This window comes from Trachypithecus francoisi, unplaced genomic scaffold (assembly GCF_009764315.1).
Source record: "Trachypithecus francoisi isolate TF-2019V2 unplaced genomic scaffold, Tfra_2.0 Lachesis_group12, whole genome shotgun sequence".
Lineage (NCBI taxonomy): Eukaryota > Metazoa > Chordata > Mammalia > Primates > Cercopithecidae > Trachypithecus > Trachypithecus francoisi.
The window spans coordinates 26,294,997-26,311,721 of NW_022681457.1; the positions used below are offsets into that span (position 1 = coordinate 26,294,997).

The following is a 16,725-nucleotide window of genomic DNA, read 5'->3' on the forward strand; positions in this document are numbered from 1 at the left end:
GAGCAAGAACTCACTCACCCTCAAGGGAGGGTATTAATCTATTCATAAGCTATCTGCCCCTATGACCCAAACACCTTCTACAAGGCCCTACCTCCCAACACTGCCACATTAGGGATCCAATTTCAACATGGGTTTTGATGGGGACAAACCACATACAAACCATAGCACTATCCTTCAGATTATTGCCTAAGTTGGTTCTTCAGCTGTGCTTCAGCGAACTCTTCCAACACTTGATCCGGCGGGCTACTTTGGGATGGTGAAGGATCAGTGGATTCCATGGTTAAGGGCTCACTCTTGCGCCTTCTTCACTTTAAAGCAGTTTCCCTGGCACGTTGTGTGGAATTCTGTGCCTGTGAATCATGTATTCTATACACCATTGGATAATAATGCTGGCTGCAGCTCTTCAGGCAGAAAAGGCAAACCCAGATATAGTGTATATCACTCTGAGGATGAACCACTGGCCCTTCTAGGACAGAAGTTCTCAGTAATACCAAATAGCTGTTGGTCTTCTTGAGGAATAGTGTGATATCAGGTCTCAGTGTTGGTTTCTGTTGCTGGTAGACTGCATATCCTGAGGCAGAAGTAGTGAGACTGGCCTAAGCAAGGAGGGATTCATTGATAGGGCTCATCTTTGCTACTACAGCCATTCCATTAATGTGCCCATTGTTCCAAATCTGGAGTGACCATTGCTGATGGCAAGCTAATGTCAACTGGCCAAGTCATTTTGACTATTTCGTTTTTAAGTGCCTTTTCCAAAGTGGATGATTTCTAGGGGCATTAACATGTAATACAAAATAATCTTCTCATTTTATATCCACTCCTTATGTCTATCCATATGCTTCTGTGGCAGACTTTCTCATGTCTCATCTTCCAGTGGTAAGACTGCTTGAACTGCAGCCTGAGCCTTCAGAGCTCCGTTTGGCTCCAATTTCTACCCAAAGCTGGCTGCGTTCCATTTCACCCAGTTCACAGGCTGAAACTGTATTAGTTCCAATATTAAGTGTGGACAGGGTTGCCTCCAGAACTCTGAGAAGTCCAACAGGTGTTGTCTTTCCTTATTCTTAGTAGGAGATACAAGATGCAGCAAATTGTCTTTTACTTTGGAGAAGTCCTGTGCCTGGCCCTGGTCACTGAATTCTTAAAAACTTTACTGAAGTGGCAGGTCCTGGGTTCTATAGAGGTCTTATCTCCTGTCTTCTGGATCTCATGTACCTTCTCAAGGCCTCCATCATATAAGGCATCTCTTGCTAGTCCTGCCAGATCAGCATTATATCACTGATGTATTGGATCAATGTGATGCTACGGACTCTTTAAACTAGATGATGACAGAGGGCAGTGTGAATGTAACCCAGAGGACAAAACTGTAAATTAACCTTATCCAGTTCATGCCAATGTGAACTGTTTTGGATCCTCTTTTCTGATTGGAATAGATAAGAATACAATCACCAAATCAATGGCAGCATACTCTAAAGCTGAGGCCTGACAGATTTACATCAACATCATGTCTCACACAGCAACTATGATTGGCGCTACTACTTGGTTGAGCATGTGGAAATCTATAGTCATTCTCCAGAATCCATGTGGTTTCTATAGATGTCAGATTGGAGATTTCAATGAAGTCAATGGAGGTATGATCAGGACCACCCCCCATGCATCCTTTAAATCTTTAATGGTGGTTGGATTAGTCAGGGCTCTCCAGAGCAACACAACCTATAAAGGGGGTGTGTGTGTGTGTGTGTGTGTGTGTGTGTGTGTGTGTGTGTGTGTGTCTGTGGAGAGAGAAAGAGAGATTTTTAACAAATTGGCCCATATGATTGTGGAAGCTTGATGAATCCAAAATCTGATGAGGAAGAGAAAATATTGCAGATGAAGTCTGAACAAAGTCTATTGTCAGAATTTGCTCTTGCTCTGAAAAGGTCAGTTTTTTGTTCCATTAGGACCTTCAACTGATTGGATGAAGCCCACTCACATTTTGGATGGCAATGTGTTTTACTTAATGTCCACTGATTTCAATACAAATCTCACAAAGACATCTGGAACAATATTTGACCAAATATCTGTGCACTGTGGTCCGGCCAAGTTGACACATAAAGTTATCCATCACAGTGGTGTTAATGTCTGTCATCATTTCTGAGATGCAACGTTACTTTTGATTCACTATCTTGGCTCAGGAAAGTGGTTGTTTCAGAGGCTTCCTCTTGGCCTTCCATGGTATGATGGTTCTTACCCCACTAGCTAAGGATCCACATGATAAACCCCAAAGGTAACAGGGGACTCTGATGACACTTTAAGTCTTCAGGCATCAATATCAGCTCAAACAGTGTGTCCAAAGCCCTCTATGTGTGTTTATTCTTCTTTCTCCAGTGCATAGTCACATAAGTAAATGGGTGCAGGTCCCTTTGGGGTGGGACTGGGGAAAACACTACAGTTTATACTTACAGTGTTGCACAGTGCTTCTTTAGAAACAGCCACCTCTCGATCACTGCCTTCTGGGTCTGAAAATCGTCTCATGATACAGGAACGGAATGGTGAATTATGAATTTTTATTGGCACAACCACCTTTGTCCTGCTGCCTTCTCTGTTCTTGCCTATTTCTGATGATAGATGTTAAACGGCAATCTCTTTGGCTGCCTTTCTATTTTTCCCCTGGAGACACCAGATTCTGTAAGTCATTTCTACAACTTCTTGTGTGTCATGTCCCTTGACAGCTATTCCAATATTGCTGGCAGTTACAATCATGGCAGCCCTCTGAATTCTGGCAGTTAAGCATTGTTTCCTGACCTCTGCCTTCTTGGGGTACTATCGTCTCTATTGCTATTAATGAACCCAACTCTGTGACAGCTTCAGCTCTGACCCATAAGGAGAGCCACCACTAAACTTCTTACTGATGTTGGTGCCCCTCTCACCAGTGCATTCCTGATGGCCTTGGAGAATAATGTGTTATCTGAGCCGTGCTGCGAAACATAATGTGGAATGCTGTGGCTTTCTGGTCTTGCATTATGAATTCACTTCCAGCAACCTTTATATTTTTCTTCCTCTACCATTTGCCATGGCAACTCCAGTATTTCCAGTTCACTCAAAATAGGCCATCACTGCCTCTAGGCTTCTGGGGAGCTACTATACAGTGAGTTTGCCCCATCTTGGGGGTAGAGATGGGGTTTTCCTTGCAATGATGTTAAACTCCTTGACCCAAGAAAGCACTCCAAGTTAAACAACCTCTCTGTCTCTCATACTTTGCCTTTTACTGTTTCATTATTTCTCATTTTCTCATCCCTCTGCAGGAATCCATAGAACTTTGAAATAATCAGCCAATAGCACCATTCTTGTAGACATCATTCTCCCTATATCTCCCAAGTGCCTAAATATTTACATTAGCAAATCTGTTCCCCTCCACCAGGATGCATTCCCAAGCAGTATTCATTTCTCACATTCCACTTGGGATCAGATCCTCCTTGCCAGCCAGACATGAGTGAGCAGTCCCCAACTCTAATTTTACTGCCTGCTTTCTCAGGCCATTTTTTTGCCAAGCGTGTCAGTTGACAGCCTCTGAGTAGCAGACACCAAGCCAAAATAATATGTGAAAACAATTTTGGTGAAAACATCTGTGAAAGATAAAGGGGAGAGGAGCAGTAGGTGGGGAGAGATTTTAAACCACAAAGCAGGTGCGACACTTGTGAAAGAGAAGAGGGAAGGAGAAAAAATGGGGTAGGAAGAGCTCCAGGCTGCAGTGCAGCTCTGAGAAGTCTTGACTGGGTGATTGGGAAAGCCTCTCGCAAAGGCCGTCCATTAGAAGAAGCTTCTGTCAGGCAGAAATGGCCCAGCAATAGTACTCCACTGTACTCAGGCATTGCCTGGGAGCAGTGTTGGGGAGAGGGGAGAGAGGCCTGAGTACGAATGCTGCAGATCTATAGGTATAGCCACTAGCTGGAGGCTGCTGGCCAACTACACTCAGACAGTGTGTTCTCTAGAAGGGAGATCTGAAGGGTACACCTGCACAATCAAGTCTAAGTTGCAGGAGCAGTAAGAAATCAAATCAAGGCCAGGAAGCCAGGTGGAAAATGGAATGGGAGCCTGCAAAGAGGCTTCCATTGTAGATAATAAGCAAAGACATGTGCAAATTCTACCTTTATTTACATGTGCATGGCTGTAGTGGATGGGTTTAGTGTATGGGTGTATGGACTGGTTTAATGTTACAAGCATGAATGAGTTCGTATGAGTACATGGACAGCCACGAGAAATGTGCATTGATAAGGAAGGTGACAAAAAAAAAAAAAACTATAAAAAGCAGACACAAGAATAAAGAAGGTATAGCTTTATGCAGCCATTAAATATAAGAAGAAATCATCCTATAATCCTCAATATACCCAGAGGGTAATCACTGTCTATTACTGGAATCATCAAGAAAGGGCAATTCAAGTTGAATGTCATCTATTTTAGGAGGTAAATATGTATACCTTAATATATGTTATTTTAAAAGAGTTTCAACAAAATGATTTTTAATGTCACATACTTAAATGGTAAGTCCCTCCATCCTATACAAATTTTTATAATTTAAAAAGACTTGTTACCCTGCTGGATAACTGGGTTATACTTTATTACTTTTCAAACATTCATGCTGCCTGCTCCATGGCTTTTTCTGTAATTTTATAGCTACCATTCTGCCAGTTTTATAAATTACATTTCTGATAGAAAGTATACTACTCTCTTAGACTTCCACAATTCAGAAAGGAAGTGTCAAAAGAATCTAAGCTTTAATGTCCAAGAGTACAATTCTTTTTGTGTCATTTCATACAATTCAAGGTCCAAGGGAAATGTTTGTGGTTTACATATTCATAATTTTTATATCTTCCAAAACTATACAAATAAAAGTAAATACAAATTTGTATTAGAGTAAGTGCTTAAAATATTTTTAAGGTATGTTTGGATTATGACAAACAAAAAGTCTATGAGTGACACTCTGTGGCTAAATTTAAACTACGAAAAGTCATTTGTATTAAGTAACATCATTTAGTTGTAAGTACTCACAGGCACTGTGTTTTACTACATAAAGTTAGATATGAGGCCGTGACTGCAGTTAAATTTTGGATAGCAGAAATTTCATTCCTCTGTTTTCATCAGCACCACTATTGATTCATCTTCCTCATCATTGTTACTGTTACTATATACTTTTGTATAAGTAATAATATTTATACTACTACTACTATCATCACATCTACACTTTCACATTCCCCTTGGTGGCTCTAAATCTGATGCGGTAAGAAAAGCGGAGAATGTGTGGACAGACCCGGGTCTGAGTTCTAAATTTGCCTCTTACTGGCTGTATGACTTTAGGCAGTTTTCCTAACTTCATTATGTCAGGAGACTTATTTATAATGTAGGGATAATAATACGCACCCCAAACAGTGCTTGTGAGAATTAAATATATGTAAATCACCTAGGAAGACAACAAATTTTAATTTCCTGCTAAAATATTCCCACTATCGGAGGATGATTCCTTCTGCTTCTGGAGAAAATTAGAAGGTTTAAAGTTTATTGAACTTTTTAAAAAAATATGTCACTCTCCCCTATTCTCTCTCCTTCAGTAAACACACCTGTTTATGGAAGTTTCTCTCATTCAAAGGCACCAGGAGCTTCCTAATGGCCAAATTCAGTGATCGTCATGCGCCACTTAATGACGTTTCGGTCAACAATGAACCACATGTAGGATGGTGGTCCCATAAGATTGTAATGGAGCTAAAAAATTCCTACCACCTAGTGATGTCCCAGCTGTCCTACAGTCATAATATAACGTATTACACATGTGTTTGTGGTGATGCTGGTGTAAATAAACATACTCCTCAAGAAGGGCCCCAGGCAGGTCCTTCAGGAGGTATTCCAGAAGAAGGCATCGCTGTCATAGGAGATGACAGCTCCACGCCTGTTATTGCCCTGAAAATCTTCCAATGGGACAAGAAGTGGAGGCGGAAGACAGCAATATTGATAATCCTGCTCCTGAGGAGGCCTAGGCTGTTGTGTGTGATTGTGTTTTAAAAAACACTTAAAGGCCGGGCGCGGTGGCTCAAGCCTGTAATCCCAGCACTTTGGGAGGCCGAGACGGGCGGATCACGAGGTCAGGAGATCGAGACCATCCTGGCTAACACGGTGAAACCCCGTCTCTACTAAAAATACAAAAAACTAGCCAGGCAAGGTGGCGGGCACCTGTAGTCCCAGCTACTCGGGAGGCTGAGGCAGGAGAATGGCGTAAACCTGGGAGGCAGAGCTTGCAGTGAGCCGAGATCCGGCCACTGCACTCCAGCCTGGGCGACAGAGCGAGACTCCGCCTCAAAAAATAAATAAATAAATAGCACTTAAAAAGTAGAATAAAGAAATACATTTTAAATAGAAAAAAGCTTACAGAATAAGGATATAAAGAAATATTTTTTGTGCAGCTGTACAATGTGTTTGCTTTAAGCTAAGTGTGCTACAAAAGAGTAAAAAGATTACAAAATTTTTAAAGTTTATGAAGTAAAATAGAGTAAGCTAAGTTTATTATCAAAGAAAGAAAATTTAAAAAAGTAAATGTAGGGTAGCCTAAGTATACAGTATTTATAAAGCCTACAGTGTACAGTCATGTCCTTGGTCTTCACATTCATTCACCTCCCATCACTCACTCACCCAGAGCTTCCAGTCTTGCAAGCTCTATTCATGGCAAGTGCCATACACAGGTATGCCATTTTCTTATCCTTTATATATTTACTGTATTTTTTCCATGTTTAGATATATTTAGATACACAAATACTTACCATTGTATTATAATAGCTTACAGTATTCAGTAGGGTAACATGCTGTACAAGTTTGTAGCCTAGGAGCAATAAGCTATGCCATATATCCTAGGTGTGGAGTAGGCTACATCATCTAGGTTTGTGTATGTACATTCTGTGACGTTTGCACAGCAGTGAAATTGCCTGATGATGCATTTCTCAGACCATATCTCCCTCGTGAAGAGATGCACGATTGTATCTCCTTTATAGTCCTCATTCTATTTGTCCTCTCTGCTGCATGAATGTATTAACACTCTCCTTGAAACTTTTTGCTTCCTTGGCTTCTCTGAAGCCACTCTTTCTTTGTTATTTTGGGTTTTTTAAATAGTAGGTATGACACGGATTGCAAGGTAAGTAGCAGAAAGCAGTGAATGATAAGTTGGTTCTGCTTGTGATCCAAGAAGGAAGTCAAAGACATTCAAGGTCAATACTGTGAAGACACAGAAACCAAGGAGGTGATGTGCCAGAAGCTATCATGGGAAGCTGGGGCCAAGGATTAGGAGCTGAACACCAATACGGTACCAGGCGACAGGAATACAGGGAACAATACCTAATGTAATCCAACTAGTTTTGCCTGACATCTTTTTCATTTTTACCTGGCTCTCATTTTGTGGGCTGGGCACATAAACAGTACAAGCAGAATCTTAACAAAAGTGCCAAATACTTTCTACTTCTTTTCCTTTCTTAAGTTGGTCCCTATAGTCCTATTTCTTGGACTTCTCTATCAATCTACAGACTTAGCTTGGATGATCTCATCCAGCCTCATTTTTTAACTACCATGTTCTCCTACAGTTTCTAAACTGTCTTCTGGATCTGGCTTTTTTTTTTTTTTTTTTTTGAGACAGGGTCTCACTCTATCACCTAGGCTGAAGCACAGTGGTGTGGTCATGGTTCACTGCAGCCTCAACCTCCCAGGTTCAAGCAATCCTCCTGCCTCAGCAGCCTGAGTAGCTGGGACTATACGTATGGGCCACCATGCTAATCTTTTGGGTCTTTTTAATCTATATGTCCTGCAATATTTGAAGCTCAGATGTCTAAATCGAGTTTGGTACCATGACTTCCTAAATTGCTACCTCTTTCAGTTGCAGCATCCACACCCATGCAATCTCTTATATGAGAAAGCATAATATAGCATTTTATTTGCTGACATCCGATAGGTCACCAAGAGTTTCATTTTTTTAAATTTTTGTACAGGTAGAGTCTCCCTTTGTTGCCTAGGCTGGTCTCAAACACCTGGCCTCAAACAATCCTCCCACCTTGGCGTTCCAAAGTGCTGGGATTAACAGGCATGAGCCACTGGGCCTGGCCTAAGATTTTTAAAAATACTTATTTATTATAATTATTAATATTTCAACATGACCGTCTTTTGTCTAGCCCTTTTGCTAAGCACTCTGCTATCCCTTTATAGATAGTACCTCATCTCGGCTGGGAGCAGTGGCTCACACCTGTAATCCTAGCACTTTGGGAGACTGAGGCAGGCAGATGGCTTGAGTTCAGGAGTTTGAGGCCAGCGTGGGTAACATGGCGAAGCCCTAACTCTAAAAAAAATCAGCACATGCTTGTAATCCCAGATACTTAGGGAGCTGAAGCGGGAGGATAGCTTGAGCCCAGGAGGTCAAGGATACAGTGAGCTGTGATAGTGCTACTGCACTCCAGCCTGGGTGACAAAGTGAGACTGTGTCTCAAAAATAGATAGATAGATAGATAGATAGATAGATAGATAGATAGACAGATAGATGATAGATAGAATCTCATCTAATCTTCATAACACCCTTTAATGATAGCCTTATAGGTTTTGTTATCGTCTCTGTTAGAGAGAGTCTAAGGCTCAGCATATTTAAAACAGTCTTTCATGCTTTAAATATTAGGTTGGTGCACAAGTAATTGTGGTTTTTGCCATTACTTTAAATGGCAAAAACCACAATTACTTGTGCACCAACCTAATTGTTGTTCCAGTTACACAAAATTGAATTCAGGTAGTTTGACTCTAGATCCTGCTCTGTCGTCACTATATTCTGATGCTTCTTTGCTCTATGTGTTTTTCTCAGAAAAGTCTCACAGATCCAGCTCCTTCTCTGGCTACAGTTACACAAGGTTACACACCTGGGCTCCAAAAGCAGATGGATTTGCATTGGAACCCTGGAGCCCCTGCCTGCTGTGTGACTTTGAACAAGGCTCCTGACCTTCTCTGCCTTTTATTCCTCATTGGTAAATAGGTACATACTAGCAACATCACAGGTTGGTTGTGAAATTACATCACAGGTTTTAAATGAAATAATACAAAGAAAAAGGGAATGAATAAAAGCTTAGCTAACCTACGTAAAGCTCTATATACTTAATTGCTGTTATTATTATTATTCTATGCCAGTATAAGCCCTTAAATGTTTCTACTGTGTTTCAAAAGATTTCTAACTGGTCTCCCTAACATAAGAACCAATAAATTCATTGTCTTGATTGTCAGAATTACATTTTAAAGTGCTAAATCTGATCATGTCACTTCCCTGCCACAAAGCCTCTAATGTTCTTGTTGTCTATTTGACCGCCTTTTATGCCATACTGAAGTATTGACTTAAAATGGAATCAACTTCTTTATTTTTTTTATTTTTTATTTTTTTTGAGATGGAGTCTTGCTCTGTCACCCGGGCTGGAGTGCAGTGGCCGGATCTCTGCTCACTGCAAGCTCCGCCTCCCGGGTTGACGCCATTCTCCTGCCTCAACCTCCAGAGTAGCTGGCACTACAGGCGCCCGCCACCTCGCCCGGCTAGTTTTTTGTATTTTTTAGTAGAGACGGGGTTTCACCGTGTTAGCCAGGATGGTCTCGATCTCCTGACCTCATGATCCGCCCGTCTCGGCCTCCCAAAGTGCTGGGTTTACAGGCTTGAGCCACCGCGCTCGGCGAACTTCTTTAACTGGAATGACATCTTCTACCTTTCTTGTTTATTTCCTGCTACTCTCCCAAAAGAAGTATAGTCTTCATAAACACCAAACTTATTCTTCCACAGACCTACCAGTCCCGTTGAGGCCTTGGGGCCTCTTTCTGTTTCCTGTTTCAGTACTTGCCCCATTTCATCTAGAAAACTCCTACTTGTCCTTAAGACCTAGCTCCTCATAATGGCTTCCTCTAAGTCAAAATTGAACGCCTCTCTGTGCTACAAAGAGTACTTTATTCACAGCATTTATGACACGGAATTTACAATTACAGAGTTGCAATTACTTTCTTCAGGGAAAAGTCCACTCCTGAATAAAAATCAATCAAATCCGGTGTGTTGTTGTACAGTGTCTGGTACATTATAGACATTCAACAAATACTGCTAAATGAATAATGTATACTGTTTATAGTTTACAAGGTCTTTTCACATACTTATTTTCATCATATTATCATAACATATAAGCATAAGAGTTTGGATACAAGAAGCTGTTATTACTATTATTATTAAACTGAGACTTAGTAAACATCTAGCGTTTTCCCCAATTGCAGAACTTTAAAAATACACGAAAATTACCACCAATATTTTAAAAAATAAAGGCTAAAGCTAGCATAGGGCTCATATTTTAAGAACACGGTCATTATATAGATCATGATAATTATCTGTGGATATCGGTAAATATATTGCCGCTTGATAATTATATTCCACTTCAAGTTCAGATTAGAGTGTTCCTTTAGTATGCCATGGAAGCAGCTATTTAAAGAGTCAGGCTAAGCCTGGAATGCGAGGAAGTCTTTGGAATTACAGTGGCATTCCAAAGTCTTTGCAGTTTCCATCCATTTCTTTTCTGTGGCAATAGCAATTAATTCAGTTTTAAATTATTTTTAACCAGTAGATTCTGCCATTTCCCCTAATTCCTCGAAAACAATTGAGCAAATGTAAAACATATTTGATTTGAGATCTAGGGCAGTGTTTATCAAAATGTGAGTAAGGACTCATTAGTGATATGCAAAATCAACTGTGTAATTCAAGCAATTTAAAAATGAAATAGAATAGAATAGAACAGAATAGGAAATACTAGAATGTGCTACATGATGTAGGGGCGTGATGTTTTGTGAAATCTTCATTTCGATTGTGTGTGTGTTTACTGAATTGTGACATAAAATATATTTCCCACCGTGGCATATATTTCCCACTAGATTGGGTCAAAAAAGTTTGAAAGCCACTACCCTATACGACATAGCAATATTGCACAAGGAATGGGATCAATTCCAAGTAGTCACTTAATGAAATTGGTTTAATAACTTGATAACATTGTAATCATGTCCCCATTGGGGCCAAAGCTGCAATTACATTATCATAACCCCCCAAACATAATCAACACCTGATTCATTCAACAGACTTAACCTCAAATAACATTTAATTATTTCCAAAAATTAAACCCAACTCTAAGAGGTGACTATTTGCTACCACAGAAACTATGCAGAATAATTTGCCATAGATTATAAAGTCAATTCCAAAAAAAGTACTTTGGGGCTAAACGCGGTAGCTCATGCCTGTAATCCCAGCACTTGGGGAGGCTGAGGCGGGCAGATCATGAGGTCAGGAGATCGAGACCATCCTGGCTAACACGGTGAAACTTCTACTCTACAAAAAATACAAAAAATTAGCTGGGCGTGGTGGCACATGCCTGTAGTTCCAGCTACTCGGGAGCCTAAGGCAGGAGAATTGCTTGAACTCAGGAGGCGGAGGTTGCAGTGAGCTAAGACCACGCCACTGCACTCCAGCTTGGGCGACAGAGCAAGACCCCGTCTGAGGGAAAAAAAAAAAAAGCACTTTGGAAAACGTTTGGAGCAAAAGCAATCACTAGAGTTAGATTCAGACCACTACCCGTTTGCATGTTTATTATATTTAATTATAATCATTGCATAATTTTTTCTCAGTGAAACTTAGCCCCTATTGTACAGGAGCATTATTTTACTATTTCTGTCTTCTTAGTGCCTTTATATATGTATTATCTAGCACATAAGGGACATTTAATAAATGTCAAGAAGGTGGTATTCATTTGGAATATATACGTTGTGAAACATAATGAATGGGCCGGGCGCGGTGGCTCAAGCCTGTAATCCCAGCACTTTGGGAGGCCGAGACGGGCGGATCACGAGGTCAGGAGATCGAGACCATCCTGGCTAACACGGTGAAACCCCGTCTCTACTAAAAATACAAAAACTAGCCGGGCGAGGTGGCGGGTGCCTGTAGTCCCAGCTACTCGGGAGGCTGAGGCAGGAGAATGGCGTAAACCCGGGAGGCGGAGCTTGCAGTGAGCTGAGATCCGGCCACTGCACTCCAGCCTGGGTGACAGAGCGAGACTCCGCCTCAAAAAAAAAAAAAAAAAAAAAAAAAAAAAAAGAAACATAATGAATGACACAAGATTACAGCCTATGCTAAGGCTATTCATGCTTCTTTTAAGAATGTACTTTTCGGCCGGGCGCGGTGGCTCACGCCTGTTATCCCAGCACTTTGGGAGGCCGAGGCGATCAGGAGGTCAGGAGATCGAGACCATCCTGGCTAACACAGCGAAACCCCATCTCTACTGAAAAAAAAAATACAAAAAATTAGCCGGGCGTGGTGGCGGGCGCCTGTAGTCCCAGCTACTCGGGAGGCTGAGGCAGGAGAAGGGCGTGAACCCGGGAGGCGGAGCTTGTAGTGAGCCGAGATCGCGCCACTGCACTCCAGCCTGGGCGACATAGCGAGACTCCATCTCAAAAATAAAAATAAAAAAATAAAATAAAATAAAAAAGAATGTACTTTTCAAAGTCTGTCAGCTCTACAAAGTAGGGTTTATTGGAGTTTAAAATGTATACCTTTTAAAATCAAAGGAATACAATTTAAAAGCAAAATGATACATTCCTTTGATATTAGACTATCATGGATGCAAGCAGAGAAATAAGTGCTATCATACAATGCTTGTGGTAGGTAAAACTGAGGCAGTTTGGAAACATCTACTAAAAATCTTTAAATATGTTTACTCTTTGATATAGAAATTTTGCTTCTAGTTCTTCATTCTATGGAAAAGTAATGATCTTCAAATATGCATAGAGGGTTAAACTGAGTGCTGTTTACGATAGATAAACATGTCTAATACTAGGAAATAAGTGAATTTTCTAATTCAATAGAATAATATGCAGTCATAAAAACCACGGTATTCAAATATATTGGCATATAAAGGGATTTAGGAGACATACTGTAAAAACCAGAAAACAGAGCTATAAACTACAGAATATCTTTCAAAAACATGTTTATGTAGTAATAGTCACATAATGAAATTAATATTTTAAAAGTGAATAGTTCAGTGACTATTTAGTACGTTCACATTATTGGGCTACTGCCACCTCTGTCTAGTTCCAAAACTAGATTTTCATCATTCCATAAGGATGTTTGCGCCCATTACCTTCTCTTCCAGCCCTTAGTAAACAGCCATCTGTGTTCCACTCTATGAATCTACCTATTCTGATATTTTATATGCATGGTATCATACAATGTATGACCTTTGTCCCTGGCTTCTTTCATTTAATGCTTTGGAGGTTCGTCCACCTTGTAGGGGTCCTTAATTCCTTTTTATGGCTAAAAATATTTCATTGCATATATATATCCCACATTTTGCTTCTCTGTTCATCAATAAATGGACATTTGGGTTGTTTCTACCCTTTGGTTATCAGGAATAGTGGTGGTATAAAAGGGTGTACTGCAGAATATCATTTTAATGATACAAGTATTAGCAGCCATTATTTTTGGGTGGACGGATTACAGGTGAATTATTTTATGCTATTTAGAATATTGGGCTTTGGGCCGGGCGCGGTGGCTCAAGCCTGTAATCCCAGCACTTTGGGAGGCCGAGACGGGCGGATCATGAGGTCAGGAGATCGAGACCATCCTGGCTAACACGGTGAAACCCCGTCTCTACTAAAAATACAAAAACTAGCCGGGCGAGGTGGCGGGCGCCTGTAGTCCCAGCTACTCGGGAGGCTGAGGCAGGAGAATGGCGGGACCCGGGAGGCGGAGCTTGCAGTGAGCTGAGATCTGGCCACTGCACTCCAGTCCGGGCGACAGAGCGAGACTCCGTCTCAAAAAAAAAAAAAAAAAAAAAAAAAAAGAATATTGGGCTTTGGAATTAATCAGAACAGATCCCATTTCCTCACGTGTAAAGTGAGGAAAACAAAACCTACGTAACTGAATGATCATGAAGAGTAAGTAAATACATATAGGTAAAGCATTTAGAAATGCGTGGTTGGGGGGAGCACATGGTAAGGACTGAATGTGTAGTATTTAAAAAAATATTTAAAACATCTTGTTTTTATTTTTTATTTTTTATTTTTTTAATTAGTGTTAAACTTTTTTTTTTTTTTTTTTTTTTGCTAATGTACTTGTATGCTACACAATGAAGATGCATGGTCGCCTTCGCTGATGGTCATTTGGGCTAGTGCCAAAAGCTGCTGGATTGTTTGATCTGATGACATCCGTTTGACTAAGTATAGTTCTACACTGTAACTCTCCCTCCAAGTTTCAATTAAAATAATGTTCCAAGCAGCGTATTCTCCAGCCCCTCTGCCACAGCTCCTTTTCCATTCTAGTTTTTGTTTCAGCATCACTTTCTATGTTGCAGACGCAACTACCCAGGTTTTACATTTTAGGAACTGCATGACAGGGACAGAGGGACAGGTGAAGGGCACAGGCTTTCTCATACACTGCTAGCAAAATACATTACGATCAGGTTTAACCAAACACATACAATTTCTCCCACAATGTCCCTCTTTTTACTCCCCAGAAAATCTCATCGTAAACTCAAACTTTGCCAAATATGCTCATCTTGAACGCAGAAGGGTTTTCCGTCGGGAGCCAGCCGGGCTGCGGGAGGCGCCCTCCTGCCACCCCTCCAGCCCCACCCCGGGTGTGGGAAGCCCGAGTTCGCGCCCGCCGTCCCCGCAATCCCCAGGCCGCCCCAGCGCGGGAGTTTCGAGGGGAACCGGGGGAGAGCTGCGGCATCACGTGGGGGGCTACCCGGGAACAGGCGCCTGGGGCTGAGTCGCCCGGCGAAGCCACTGCAAAGGGGCCACAACCCCCAGAGCTCGACCCTGGGCGTTCACGAAGGCCTCACGGAGAGGGGGAGCCCGCCTGCCCGTCCGCGCCCGCACAGGTGTCCGGGTGGCGGCGCCCGGCCCCGCCGGCGGACCCGCGAGAGGCGGGCGGGGGCGTGCCTGTACGCCGGGGCCGGGGGCCGGCGGGGGAGGTTCCCGCGAGGTGGTTCTCCGGCTCCTCCTCGGCGCCTCAGGTTTCCTCTCTCCGCCAGCCGGCTGCTGGCTGCGGCACCGCCTCTCTCTACTCCCTCCTCCCTCCTCCCGCCGCCCCTCTTCCCCGCGGTTGGGCCCACTCTGCGGCCTCTGCCCGCCTCGCCCTCGCCCGGGCCTCCTCCCGCTTTCTCTCTCCGCTTCCCCTGGAGCCTCCGAGGAGTCCAAAGCCGCGGGGCGCCCGGGAAGATGGCGGCGGCGGCGGCGGCGGCGGGAGACGGCGGCGGCGAGGGGGGCGCGGGCCTGGGCAGCGCGGCGGGGCCGGGGCCGGGGCCGGGGCCGGGACTGCGCGGGCAGGGCCCCTCAGCCGAAGCGCACGAGGGCGCCCCGGACCCGGCGCCCGCCGCGCTGCCCCCTGAGGAGGTCGCCGCGCGACTGCTGCGGATGCGGCGGGAGCTGAGCAACCGCAGGAAAATCCTGGTGAAAAACCTGCCCCAGGACAGTAACTGCCAGGTACGGGGACGGTGCTGGGGGCGACGCGTCCCGGGGGGGGGCGGGGCGGCGCTCCGTGTCCAGGCTGGGATCGGGGGCGGCTCAGAGCGGTCCTGGGGAGTGGTCGGCTCCCTCGGTTTGACGGAACTCTTGGGGTTTCTAGCCTGCAGACGCCCTGCCAGGGAGGGGGGCAGATTGGGAAACTGAGGCTCTGAGAGGCGAAGCGGCTTCTCCAAGGTCACGGGAATCAGGGGCTGCTGCCTCCAAGTTCGGCCCGCTCTTTTCTTCTCCTACGGCCCGTAGAGGAGTAGGAGAAGGAGGAGAGCGGAGGTGAGTTGTGGAGCACACATTTTACTGGGGGTGGGTAGGGGGGCCGAAGCTTCGGGAGCACCTTGAGAGGAGCGGGGGCTCCCGCGTAGAGTCCCCGGGGCTTGGAAGTGCCATAGGGGAGCAGGGGCACGAGAGAGCTGGGAGTGAGTTTCGCTGCTGTTGCAGCAGCACTTGACCAAGTTTCTATGAAACAACTCTGTCTCCTCAGTTTGCTAAGGCCCCAGAATAGAGTTATTGCTGCGCTCCTTGGAGTCTTGAAGCCGCCTCCTGCTATGCCAAGTACAGTACTGGAGGATTTGTTCCTCAGTAACTTGGATGAGATTTAAAGATAGCTACTCTGTGTCTTTAATCCAGATTAACTGTTGCTTTTAAGATTAGAAACTCTGCATCTATTTAACTTTTTTTTTTTCTCCCTGATTTCAAAAGCTGCATGCGCATTGTAGGAAAGCTAGGAAAAACAGAGAAGCACAAAGGGGAAACACAGAAATTACCCATATTTCTGATACCTAAAGATAACCATTGTTATCCTGGGATGTTGTCCTTTTCTCTTTTCCTATGCATATTTTATTTTACCAAAAACATGAAATCATTTCTTTGATTCTTCAGGATTTCTTTGCTGTCTGGATGTTCACACATGTTTCACATATAACCTGAATTTATATATTGCACTGTGTGTGGTGGGCTATCCTGGTAGTTGCGGATTTGGGCTAACTTGTGTAGTTCCTCCTGTAACCGGATGCATGAAATTGCAAGAGAGCTGGCTATTGACAATTGCATGGCAGTTCTTCCATGTGACTTATAAAATAATGAGACCAATGCCCCATTACTATGTAATGAGACCTTACTTAGCCCTTCACAATAAATATGAACATATAACCTTATAACCTGTAG

General features: G+C 43.3%; 1 protein-coding gene and 1 pseudogene across 2 annotated transcripts in view; one reads left to right on the forward strand and one right to left on the reverse strand.

The window, feature by feature from the left end:
- Positions 1-11,895: 11,895 nt before the first annotated feature.
- LOC117093502 lies at positions 11,896-14,770 on the reverse strand (annotated as a pseudogene).
- Positions 14,741-16,725, forward strand: part of RAVER2 (ribonucleoprotein, PTB binding 2) — a 93,125-nt gene continuing 91,140 nt past the window's right edge. The window contains exon 1 of one of the 2 annotated variants that reach the window (XM_033225164.1): positions 14,741-15,525. In XM_033225164.1, coding sequence (XP_033081055.1) covers positions 15,262-15,525 — 264 coding nt within the window. In that variant the 5' untranslated portion in view covers positions 14,741-15,261. The remainder of the gene's footprint in view (positions 15,526-16,725) is intronic. The other variant, XM_033225165.1, reaches the window with a different exon arrangement.